General features: G+C 37.6%; 2 protein-coding genes across 2 annotated transcripts; one reads left to right on the forward strand and one right to left on the reverse strand.

Annotated features, from left to right (window-relative positions):
* The first annotated feature begins 782 nt into the window (after positions 1–782).
* Positions 783–6,003, forward strand: LOC139726136 (uncharacterized). Its single transcript, XM_071637214.1, has 4 exons — positions 783–1,190; positions 2,672–2,864; positions 3,544–3,786; positions 5,597–6,003. Exons 1-4 carry the CDS (start codon positions 799–801, stop codon positions 5,699–5,701), a joined length of 933 nt encoding a protein of 310 aa, XP_071493315.1. The 5' UTR covers positions 783–798; the 3' UTR covers positions 5,702–6,003.
* Positions 6,004–9,748: 3,745 nt separating this feature from the next.
* On the reverse strand, positions 9,749–12,203 carry LOC139726138 (protein chibby homolog 1-like). The gene is made up of 3 exons (XM_071637215.1): positions 12,014–12,203; positions 10,873–10,991; positions 9,749–9,981 (listed from the first exon to the last, which is right to left on the reverse strand). Exons 1-3 carry the CDS (start codon positions 12,201–12,203, stop codon positions 9,880–9,882), a joined length of 411 nt encoding a protein of 136 aa, XP_071493316.1. The 3' UTR covers positions 9,749–9,879.
* Between the last annotated feature and the right edge of the window lie 1,610 nt (positions 12,204–13,813).

Raw genomic sequence — 13,813 nt, forward strand, 5'->3', positions numbered from 1 at the left:
AACTCATTTACAGTCGGGCAGACTTATTCAGTTGATATTCCTAGTCTAAATTTGATACAATTAATGTGATACATATGAAGAGTATGATCGCACAATGAACGTACTCCATTCTTCTTAAGATGAAATATTTGCGATTAAAGCTGCTAAAAAATATATCTAAGAGGGGTCCACACTCTACAAGCATTGTCTGTTCAATGAGTCCTTTTTTTCACACAGCACATATTGAAAATTTAATATTTCACTTTCGTTACCTCAGCAACCTTTGCAGTGTATCGCTACTGTAAGTTTTCAATCATTGCTGTTTTCTGTTACTGAAGAAAGTGAGATTTATGTTTATAATATAATATAATATATTACTTTATGGTGAAAAAAAATAGATTTGAACTTGAACTTGAACCAACTTTGAAAATTCTTTCAATGCGGTCTTAAAACCTGCATATACCAGCAACCAATGTAGATTTTTTTTTGAACATAGCATAGTTTTGACATGAGCAGGTCCAACATTCCAATGTCCTCGGTTGATGGAATCTTACGCAAAGGGAACTACATCATGTACATTACTTTTGCGATAAAAATTTTTGTCCCTCGAAAAACATGCACTGCATGGACGTAGAGGGCGAGATTTTCATAGAAGGCTCTGGCCGTGTGTGTGTGTGTGTTGTGTGTGTTGCATGCTTGCGCAATTTACGCATCGTGGAGTACTGTACGGAATTTTTAGAAACACACTCACACGCTTCTCCGCATCAACGTGCATGTCATGCACACACGACGGAGCGAGGCAATTAATTAGCCACACCAATGCGAAAGAGTGGGACTGCACGCAGCAGCGACGAAATTTCTGCCAAGATGGAAGGTGGCGACAACCTGGAACAGGTAACAGAGACTGTTGGCGTAGATTTAGCCCCACCCTCTACCGACGAATCCAACACACAAGCAGTTGACGGCAAGAATGCAGAAACTGAAAATTCGATGTCTGAGTCGCTTTTAGATGATGATCTTGTAGTAATTCCTAACCAAAAGGAGCAAGCACAGGAACAGCATGGCGACATGACGACACAGCCCGATCTCGTTCCGCCTGCACCTGTGGCAGCGGCACAGGGGGAGCCTGCACCCGCAGCCGTACCAATACCCGAGGTGATGCAGCCAAATCTTGCGGATTCAACAAGCGTTACTTCTGGGACAAGTCCAAGGTATTGTCAGCGCTTCAGTAGAACCATTTCTCCCAAATGAATAAACGTATTGTAAATCAATTGATTTATAATAATTTACGCTAACTGGGAATGTAGATGTGCACTAAAAATCAGGATACAAGTTAAGCTGTTTGCCACTGTCACGACTGTCTGTAAGACTGTAACCCGTGTTAGTTTTAGTGGTTGTGCTGGCTGTTTGCACAACCCACATAAGAATAAAGTACAATTGATAATGATATCCAGAACGTAGGGTACAAATATGATACTAATTTTACAAAATTATGAGCCGCACACTCGTGAATGCTGTAAGTCGGAGCCGTAAAACGTGTTGCGCATGATTCAATTACTAGTAGTATAGTAGTAAATTTGCTATGAACTAGAGTCTAGTCATATTAAATTATTAGCAGTGGTAAAATCAAGAGACAAGTCAAGTTGGTATTGGTAGAGCTAGCCTGACCAGACGCAGTGTGAGTCGCAACACTTGTGTAATTGCTACAGCAGCAGGGCTGTGTATAGTTAAACAAATAGTAACTAGGGCCTCGGGTCTACATTGTGAAAGTAAGGGGCTTTTCATAGTTGATATACAGTGTACATTTGAACATGAAATTCAAGTCCATCAAAGATTCCTTTGTAGGAGGAGAAGCCTCCTTTAATTTATGAGACACATCTCCTTTCATCTGCAAGAATCTTCACTGACTTTCCCATCTAGGACTGTAGGAGTAAAGTAGGCAGATCAAGAAGAAGAAGAAACTGATGAAGATGCCAAAATGAATTTTTCGAACTGAGCTGAGCTGAAAAGTTCTAGACTATATGTTACTATTATGTAACAGATTGAGGTAATTAGTTGGAATTGTGTAGAATCATTTGGAGTGATTCTGGATAATTGCACATTTTTTTTTTCTTGCTTTCTTTGTATTGGTTGTCGCAGTGAATGAAACCTCAGACATCTTGATTATAATAAAAGTCAATTTGAACACCCATTCTGAGTGGCATTGCTTAAAATCTTGTCTAGTCTTTTAGAGGAAGCTGTAATTTGTACAGAATTTGTCTGCATTTTGTGTCTATTAAAAGCCAATTAATATTGGAACTGTGCACTCCCGTTATATAATGAACACGGTTATAACCAAATTCCGGTCACAACAAAGTAAAAATCCAAGCCCCAACATGATGCGCTCTGGTTTTTTATTGTTTATTTGTTCAGTTGTAACAAAATTTCTATATGACACAAAGAAGCTGCTGGTCCCAAGGACTTCATTATGATTTTTATGTTTGTTTGTTTTGTTTTTGTTTTTTAAAATCAAAACATGCAATTTATGCTCACTATTTACTGTAGATTAGACAACTTCTCGAAAAGAGTTTGTCAAGAATAGCTTCTTTTTGAAAACCAGGCATTTTTTCTTTGGGTTTTTTTTTCCTGCCAATTTGCGAACTTCAGTTGCTTTGAAATTTGATTGGCTTTGTCAATTGGAATTGCCCTTCAGCAAGTCAGTGCCACCTCCCGCTGGATCAGCCACAGCACCTGCATCCACCCCAGTCAAAACGACAGTGACAGAACCGAAGCCAGCAGGCCCCAGCAACCCTTCGGCTCACCAAAACCCAGCCCCTACGACGAGTCAACCGCCAAAAGCAGCAAAACCAATCACAGTTTCAGATCCAGCCGATGATGATGATGAGGTAACCTCAAGAATGAAAGATGTGGTGTCAGTTGATTGTGTGTTTCCTTGTTGGATCTCTTTTTATTTTATCTATTTACTTATGTATTTACTTATTTGTTTTATTTTATTTTATTTATTTATTTATTTATTTATTTATTATTATTATTATTATTTTTTTTTTTTGGGGGGGGGGGGAGATGTACAGGATACAAATCTAAGGTTTTAGTGACTGTGATTGGTTCCAGTTTGCTGAGAATAATATATGCCCAAATCATTCATCTTGTGTGTGAAGCAAGCATAAACTGTATTGATACTACACAATGACCGTAATGTGATGAATGACTGAATTAATTGATATAAATGATGTCTTTTTTTATGACTTCTCTCAACATTTATTGGGACTGTGTAACGGGGGGGGGGGGGGGGGTTGCTGAGCAGCCCTCCTCCCCCCCCCCCCCCATCCACTTTTTGGGCTTGTCAAATAAAAAAAAAAATAGAAATGGATAAAAAAATCAAGTAAAAATGCACAACACCTATCAATTATTTCCAAAGGTTCCTTTTTTAGATTCTTCCTGTCTAACTGGGATTTGGGGAGGGGGTTGCCTTTTGTATCAAGTATTAGTCCAAGTGAAGACAAAGCATCTGGAAAGCACCTCCATGCCAATGTGCTTTGCCATCCACTTTTCTTCTCATGGTAGGACTTTGAAGATGAGACCCTGGTCGAGAGGTTGTGGGGCCTGACAGAGATGTTTCCCTCGAGACTTCGCTCTGCGACTGGAACCACCGTCAGTCTCTCCTTTACCGGCCTGCACAAGCTCTTCAACTTCACGCGGAGCGCCCTCTGGATCGGCAGCACCTCCTTCATGGTCCTCATCCTGCCCATCGTGTTTGAGACAGAGATGGTGCACATGGAGCAGGCCCAGATTCAACGACAAAAGCAGGTACATAGACGGCATCGGATATATTAGCACCTTATCATATACGGTGTACATGTCCAGACATTAAAGGCATAATTTACCGTTTGCAGATGAAACAAAAACCCAGCATTAGTGCTTTAGAATAGTTCTAAAATGTGAGTCCAGGATAGAAACAACCACTGTAAAAGTTTGAATCCATATAACCGATGTTAAGTGTTGTTAAATACACAAAATGTGTACAATAGTTATGATACGAATGTTTCCAGACTAAACCGTCTACAGTTACGGTTTAGTGAGAAGAACACTGATATCTCTTCATATTTTAGGCTTTATTGCAAAAATTTTATATGGTTTGATGTTTGTGACACAACAGACTTACACATACAGTTTGTATGCATCAAATGTGATATCTTGAACATTTTTGATATCACTGCTCCCAAAGGTAAACAGGACCTTTCACAAGACAAAAACATCTTGATTTTATTTATTTATTTATTATTTTTTTTATAACTTTGCAATGTCATATTGGATGACAGCAGCAGCCATCTGCCATCTATCCTAAAGGTTAATCGCTGGTGAGGTGTATCGAATGCCAAATGATACCAACAGACACTCATTCATTTTAAATCTTGGTGTCATTTTTTATATACATTTTCTGAAAGTTGAAGGAAAATGAGCCCCAAATATGTATATGAATTGCAGGACTGCAGCAATATTAGTAGAACACATCATTGAGGTTTGAGGAAAATCAGACAATCTGTTAAAAAATGCAGCCATTGCTGGATGAGCAGACAACAACGCTTTGTGACATCACACACTGACAATGAAAAAAAGAAACTATAAGGAAAATTCAACATAATATTGCCACTTTCCTGAGCGCAATTAAAGCACACTTGACTTATTACCTCTTTCAGAAAGCATGGGGAATAATATTGACCATAATGTATATGAGTGACAATTTGAAGGCATGTGTACTTTTCATGAAAATTTCAACTTTATGGAGTTTTCTTTGTACAGTCTTTATATCCTTGTCTATGCATGTATGACATCATGAAGTAGATTTCTCATCCAGTGTAGTAGATGTCTCATCCAGTGATAGCTTCACCAAATTAAGATTTATGTTGTATCACTTTTCAACAGATTGTCTGAATTTCCTCAGTTTGATGATAATTGTTCTACTTACAGTGCTGCATTCACTCCCTCCACATTAATATTTGGGTTTCATTCCCCTTCAACACTTCATGGATTTAATTCTATCACTGTAAAGTATGTCCCCCAAAAAATTACAATCAGATTTTCGCATTGATAACACCCAATATGATTAAACTGTCTAAATGCTACTCCAGGGTCTTAAAATATAACTTTTTAGCTCTATTTTGCAGAAAACCCAATTTGATTTGGTTAAGCGGTCACAGAGAAATGTGGATTGGTGTACAGCATGTCATGAGTGTGATTTTTCCAAGTTAAACACTTCAATGATATTGTGTGTGAATACAATATAATACAATAGAACTTGGAGGGAAGAGATTCCCGACATCCTCTACAAAATTACTCATTTCTCTTTGACCACTAAAGCAAATCGAATGGGGTTTTCTGTAAGATGTGGGCAATGAGTTATAGCTTCATACCCTGAATTTGTATTTAGAATGATTCAATATTTTAAAGATATCATTGCAGAGGGTCCTGTTGTAATTTTTTTTTTTTTTTTTTTTGGGGGGGGGGGACATACGGTATTCTCCTGTGGTGCAGACTGTCTTGTGCGAGAGAACTACAAATAACATGTCTCTTTTAACTCATCAGTGAATGAACATTCTAATATCATCTGTCTCACCAGATACTGCTGGGACCCAATGCAGCGACAGCTGGAGGAATGCCAGGAGGTCTGACCCCGCCCATACCAGGAGTTGCTGTTGCCCCACCCCCAATGGAAAGTAGATAGTCATATAATATTATGTATCAAAGTCTTTGTATGGGAGGGCAGGGCAGATTTGTACAGTGCAGGCCTTGTGATTTCATGTGTTTTGGATGTACATTAGAGATGTTTTGTTTCCTTTGCTTCAGAGAAGATCCAACAGTTACTGAGAGTGCTGGACATGTAACTTTAAATTCATTTTGAGATATCTAATTGAATTTCATGGATGTCTATAGCCCTTGGTCACTTGCATATTGGATGTACAGGTCAGCTGATGTATTCTGGTCACTCTCAAAATATGCAGTGTCTACACTGTATTTAGAAGCAAAGAAACTGAACTCGATCTGAAAACTAGTGGATGCATATTGCAAACTGTGCCCCTTCTTATTCTTGAGATGAGAGATAATGAAATTGTCCATTCTATGTTTCATTCAGTGCTCTAGTTGAATTCTCACACAAAGCATTGATTTTACCTAGCAGATGTTTATTTCGTACATGTGTATGATTATGTCTTCTCTTCGAAACTTTGTGCTGCATGTCTTTTTCGTGCATACATCATGCAGCACATCATTGATCAGTGCAAGTGGTAACCGGGTAGTGTCCTTTTTTTACTAGGCTATTTAGGCATCTCCCCTTAATGGTGATATTCAAAGGTGTACACAGACCGAGACAGACTGATACCATGCTTTAATAGCTTTTGAAGTAATGAATGATAAATAACTGCAATCCAAGATTACAGATTGCAAAACTAGACAGTATAGCAAAAACCTAGCACATATCTTAACTTGTGCACTAATTGAATGAATGTATGAGAAAAACAGAGGTAAATGAATTGATATATGTGTACACACTGTGTATGAATGTACATGTAGAAACTGATTGGTTTTTATTTTGCTTTCCACAACAGTCTGCATATAAGCCATTTATACTTTCTGGTATGCTTGTGACCCTTGAAATTCCTTAAATCTTGAAGGTTCATGTTCAACATTAAAGGTATTTCGTGCAATTTTTTTCTTTATTTCTGTGACCTAGACGTCTTTTTTTTTTCATATTGATTTTGTTCTCTTCATCACATTGTAGGTTTAAGGAGTGATTGATAGTTAATGATGTCAAAATATGTTTTCATGTACATCTGATGCATGGGGAAAGTTATCCAGTTCTTTGCTGTTCACTTTCCTTCCTTCCATTTAACCTCCCCCATCCCCCCTCCCCCTGTAATCTGTATCCCTGGCATACTAATACATACATACCACAGTGGAACAGCATTTGTCTATTCCATGACGTGTAGGAAGCAGGTAAATGAAAGGCGCATAGGGGCATATTGATATGCTTATTGTTGATGGTGTATGTTTGAATGGTACTGCTCGTATTATACTGTACTACTGTACCACGTTATACTAAGTTGAAAGGGAATAAATTCAACACATTTTATTGCTATGTTTGTGTATTATTGTTACTTTGATATACAGTATTCATTGAAAGATATCGACACATGTAGAGACATGAAATATGCAAATGGAACAATACTATGTACGTAAGCCAAGACAGTGACACTATTTTTTTGTTTATAAAAACATATGTTTATTTACTCTCTCTCGACGTATATGTATATTTACACACACACACACACACACACACATTGCTCTATTCCATTTCATAGGCAGAAGTAGATATGTACCAGTATGTTTGTGGTCTTTTGATTTTGTAAAGCTTTTGGCCATTTTGGTTTGCTTTTTTTTCGTGTTTTTTATTTTTTCAAAGAAAAGTGCTGAAGCCGAGGCTAGCTGAAAGCTGGGAGAAGCAACGACCAATGTGAGGAATTTCTCACTTACACCTATTTCTCCCTACATGACAAGTTAAGCATAGTTTACACACAAACACACACACATAGACTATGTGTATATATATTTATATATCTATATCTATTATATATACACTGTATATATATATATATATATATATATATGTATACTTACAAGTTTAAATGCAAAAACCAATGTATATGCATTTTCATACATTAAGTTTGAATTTGCAGAAAAACAAAATGTAATTAAAACATGGTAATTCACTGTTCAAAAAATTTGCTGTTAAGTGCATAACGTACAAGTGAAATGATATTTTTTCCAATTCGATCATTACCTTGAAAAAATGTGAAAATGACATTTTGGTCTTTGCATTCAAACTTCATCTTTATCTATCCATCTATCTATCTATCTATCTATATATATATATATATATATATATATATATATATATATATATATATATATATATATATAAAGATATGTAATGCGTATCAGATCTGAAAAAGTGATTTTTTTCCTTGGTATTTCTATAAGCAATAATTGGTTTCTTGTTCTGATGTTGGATGTGATTTGTTCAACGCTAACAGTATTATGGTATGTGAGCTTGTATTGATAATTTCATCTAAATTAGTAATTCATTCTCTGGAGGACTGGTGGATATTTGAATTTATTTGGATGTAGGTTTGCCATTAATATATGACTTCAGATGTTATGCCATTTTTTTTCTTTGTCTTGTGCTGAAGAGATAATGAGGGAAACTATTTTAAGGTCATACAGCGTACAAATTGTACTTGAGCATTTGATGTTGCCACATTAAAAAAAAAAAAAAAAATTCTAATATAATCCTGTCAAAAATTGTCACGTTTCTCACACTCCTTGCAAAGAAAATAGGCAGTAAAATGTACTTATAAACGAATGTTGAACTCTCATAACTTTTTCCCAGTTCACAAATAGGATTTTATTTTCTTCAAAAAAGCACTCAAAAACGTCCAGGTCCACATGAATGGCAACAACATAGTTTTTCACATTGCTTCCATAGAATACATTGGTAACAAGCAATCTGGAATAATACATTTGCACTCCCAAAACATTCTGCATTTGAATACAATATCTACATACAGTATTTACGCATCAAATTTAACCATGGCTACTCTTATCTTGAAAAAGCACTGCGAAGGTTGATTTTCTTCCATCTAATTATTAGTGTTGGCAGAAAAAATCCCAGTGCTATTTACAAAACACATACACACATGTACACACACATTAAATAACACAATATACCTTGCAGATTAAATCAAGAGTAAAATCTTTTTCATAACACCATTAACCTATATTCTAAAGACTTAGCCTCACTTCATGACCAAGCAGGGAGACAACCTGCTCCTTTTTTTCAAGTTTTCTACTACCAGTATCTGCATCTGCATAGAGGGTGTACACCCTGGAGGCAGCACATCAATGTTTGCATGGCTCAGTGTAAGTGAGAATGTACACATGGTCCTGTTTGCACCTCTTACCTTCACTGTAGTACCATTCTCTTCAAGGAATTCATCTAATGTCAGTCAAACATCTAATTATAACATTTTTAGTGCTCAAAGTTTTAATCTTCATAGGAAATGACTACAGATAAAGCATGGAGGTGGAAGAAAATCTGTCTACTCATATGAATGTTGACTTACATGGAAGTGAACAACATAACAAAAGAAAAGAAAATTTCAGGACTTCTCCATTGTGTCAACCTACACAACTTTGTCAACTAATACCAACATCGATTAATGTGGAGGTTACTGTACAGTGTACCTCATCAAGTTTTGAGTAAGTACCTGATTATGGGTGCTTCTCAGTCTCAGTATGGTATTCTCATGCAACATAGACAACTAGATCAATCAACATGAAATTAAAAAAGAAAGTAATGTGGATCTTATAAATGTGCAGTTGCTCTTCACATACTTTTATTTCTTCTCTTTTTTTTCTCCACAAGGTTGGAGAGTGGCCATCAACTGAATATTCATCTTCTCCCTGTACATGTGTGTAAATTTCATATGCACCCTCACTTTTCTTGTTTCCTGTATTTTTCACTCCATTCATCTGCCCATATAACAGTGGGGTGGGATTTTACAATAGTGTACAAGACTAAATGCTTTGAGTCACGGATACAGATGCCATATACAGGCAAAGCGATGCACTGCCAGCAAAATTCTGACGGCTCGGCTCCAAAATCAATCGGTGAAAGCCCAAAGCTGTCCAGCAGCCAACCTCCTAGGAGGTGGATTTAATTGAGTCTGCGCTCGTAAAGACAATGTGATGTCTATCTCCTCGTTCTCTCCAGTGGATGGTGTAAGGATGGGGGAGGATCCATGCCAGTAGGGTGAGAAGGGGAGATAAAGTCCAGACTCATCTTCATCACCTCTTCTGGTTCTTACTCTTCTTCTTCTGGTTTGATGGAAAGCCATATTCTCCCAGATCCTTCTCCATGAGGTGCTTCTCGGCAGTGGTTTCTGCCAGCTATTCCAAAGAAAAGAAACAAGCACAAATCCACAAAGATGTTTACAAAAAATTAAAAAATGGACAATAAGACAAGCACACATCCACCAAGGTATTAAAAAAAGATATTATATACTGATGAAAAGAGCACAAAATATATTTTTTTAAAAGAGAGACAGAGAGAGAGAAAGAAAAAGTCCCAAGAATAATACTAAATTCACATTATTAGCTATGATCATGTGGCTCAAAAGTCAGAGACAATTCATCTCTTCACTATCCTTCAAATGGGTGTTGAATCAAAAGCCAAAATTTGTTGAAATATGGACACAGTGGACTTGTGAAACATATGTTCCATATTCTCACAGACATGTGTTCTGGGGGGCGTTTCATCAACGAGTTCGTCGGAGGCTTTCACCGACGAATTTGCTATCAGCCAATCAGACGCAAGGATTTACACTGACAACTGTTAAAAGCTAATGAAATCCTTGGTCTGATTGGCTGATAGCAAATTCGTCGGTGAAAACTCCGACGAACTCGTTGATGAAACGCCCCCCAGATGTCAGTTTATCAATGACACTAGTGGCCCATGGAAACCACGAGTTGACATATAATGAAGAGTTGCTTTAAGCCTGTCATGGTTAGAATATTTAAATTTTCCTATAGAGCCTTAATATCAACATCTAACACAGATTTGGTAAATGCACAAGATATGTCTTCTTCTTAACCGTTGATGATGAGTCCCGTGTATACTCGGGCAAGTGTCTATGGAAAATGAGTGTTGTAGCAAAATTAGTCCGTACTCAACAGGTTAACATGTATTCCAAATCAAGTAATCTTTTTTTACTCTCTCTCTCTCTCTCTCTTGCTCACTTTTGAAAGACAAGTAATGGTCAAAGGTAACATTTCACCTACCATATCGAGGAGAAGTTCAATCTTGAGTTTGAGGAGGTTGTTCTCTTCCGACAGGGACTGGTTCTGCTTTCTCAGCTTGATGAATTCCCGCTGACTGATGCCACCAGAGGGCCCAGATTCTGATGGCAAAATGACACCAAATACATTGTTGGGATAACCAGGCAGCACACTAAACCTACAGACTTTAATACCTAGTCTGGAATACTGAAAACCCTGCCAGTCGATGTCCAGTGTAATGTTCACACTGACACATGAGCAAATTTGTCAATAACATCAATATTCCTAGACTCTATGAAATGCTGACACACAAAACTAAAGAGAATATTCTCTAGTGAAAACAAAACAAAACAAAACAAAAAATCCCCTAACTTCTCAACCCAGAGAAAAAAATTCAAATGTGGCCATCCCCTACATCTCTGCATATAATTATTACTGATCAAATACCAAAGCAGATTGTGTTGTCAATATTGAAATTCTTTGTCAACCAAGAAGTGAAATACAAAATTGTAACAAAAGTGTGTTAGTGACCTTAGTGTGTATCCATTGCACCAAGTAGTAGATGTACTCATGCACAATAAAATATTCACATTCTCTTCTTGTTCTATTTGAACTACATGCATAAATTTGTATTCACGTGCAATACTATTACTATTGTAATAAAATCTGATAATTTACTTTGCATTTTACTTGTTACAAACTGGCAGGGCTTTTTGAAATCTTAGTTTGATCAAGAGTGCATGCTTGCAATAAAAATCACTGAGTATACCCAGACAAGGGAGTTTGTATTACTGTACATTAAACTGTATTTACATGTATTTATGCATGTGTCTATCACATGACATTACATACAGTGTACATGCTCAACTGAGATGTCAAGATCTAGTGGATATCTAGTGCGCTTTATTTCAAAGGTCTGTGGTTTGACTTCTGCTATTGGATTTAGCAAGCATACCAATGAAACATTTCTCCATGGAAGTTATGGTGACACAATAAGAATTAAGGTAATGATACAACTATATTCATTCATTGATAATGAATTTGAAGCTTAGGACATCTGTGCCAAACAATAAAGAAAGGGAGGAAGGAGAAGTGCTGATCAGTGAATAAACATATCAAGGGTTTAAAAGGTAAGTTATCTTACCAGCTATCCACATGCCATTGTCTTCATCAAACTTGAGTTCCTGTCCACCAAGTTTGACCTTTGGCTGGCCGTAGGTCATTCCATACTCCTCCTCCCTGATGGAGCTCTCCAGCCGATTCAAATTATTCAGGGAGGCTGACCGACGTGGCGGTGTTTTCTTGGTGTTGAACTTGTTTCCAAGCAAAGGCATTTTGCCTTTTTGTAAGTCTGGTTTGAATGACAATGATAGAAAACATTGATGCTGAGCCACTTGTCTCCCCCTTTTTAATAGAATGCCAGTAACACTTGACAGAAAAAGTCATTCTATTTTGACACAAGATCTAATATACTCAAACATTAACACGTTGAGGACAAGTCCTGAGTATACTCGCGCAGGTGTCCATATGGGAAATACGCATCATAGCAAAATCAGTCCGTCCTCAATGGTTTAAAATAAGTCAATAGGTGTAGAAAATTGCTAATCTCAGAGCTCACCGAGTATGAACTATGATTTTACTTTGTGATCATGAGAAGTAGTCTTAATCCGCTGAGGACGGACTGATTTTGCTACAACACGCATTTCCCATAGACTCCTGCCCGAGTATATTTGGACTCATCCTTAAGGGGTTAAAGACTATCTACACCACTATACATGTTGTAATATGTAATTCAGACAATTTTGTCGACAGGTTTAGTATACATGTACAGTAGTACAATGCATTCAAGATTTCTATTCAATGTACAAAACTCACTTAGATGTTACGGAGTAGCACTAAACGTCTAACAAGCACTTGCCCAATTGCCTGGGACGAGTGGAAATCAAAGTCGGGAAGGTGTTTTGGAACAATGAGAGAAAATGTTGCCCATATTGGACAAGCAAATGGGCAAGCAAAAAGTTTGAAGCCACTTATTTTACGTGTATTCACTTTCCCCCTACACATCCATTAAGTCGCCCGTACAGAGTCCCACAGCTTACAGATTATGACAGTTTAGTGATGCAACACATTAAATTTCATTTCAGCAAACTTTCAAGCACTTGCACGAAATGCAATGCAACAGCAACACCACATCAAACCGAGTTTATTACTCCAACATGTTAAAGCAGGCGAATCAATGTGTGCTGTTCATTCAAATTAACAGGTTTTGTTTTATTAAGCCCTTGAGCTTGACACGCAAGTAAATCTCTCACATCACTTTCCCATTTTTTTAATACTTTTTTTCGTGCAAGTGTTCTGCAACAATTTTAAAACCTGCCTGCCCGACGAGGCAAGTGGTAAAAAAGTTTTGCAGCAGCCTGCACCTCGATCATTCCCCCCCCCCCCCCCCCCGCCAAGAGTGGCAAGGACAGTTTCTAGGTAACGATGTTCAAATAATTTAGTTTGTTGACTGTAGAGCCTAGAGGTTCTATTTTATGATTACTAAAAGTCGTGAGACCTTCACAGTGCGGCGCTAGATATGTACGCTGCGCGCTGCGACTGCTCACATAATGCCACAATGGACAAAAAGAAGATTGATCATATTGATAGTCGACGTCGATCTCGGCGCTTGCTTTCCGAAGACGGATTTGGTTCAAATTTACGTGAGTGATTCGAAATAAGCTATCAAGTATATTCTGTGACTTTGGTGCTATATGGGTATGCGGAATTTGAGCTTTCTTCTAATACAGGTGTATCAACAATGAGCATTACCACAGAGACTCCAACTCTCCTGTTTTCGACGGGAGATCTCCCGCCGAAAACCCATTTTTGCACGATCTCCCGTTCTCCCGTTTGAGATTTGATTTCTCCCGCCCTAGCTCTGTGTCTCCCGGTGGAAAGGATT

Source organism: Diadema antillarum, unplaced genomic scaffold (genome assembly GCF_040938485.1).
Source record: "Diadema antillarum isolate AM-2024a unplaced genomic scaffold, OU_Dant_1.0 seq00000079_RagTag, whole genome shotgun sequence".
Taxonomy (NCBI): domain Eukaryota; kingdom Metazoa; phylum Echinodermata; class Echinoidea; order Diadematoida; family Diadematidae; genus Diadema; species Diadema antillarum.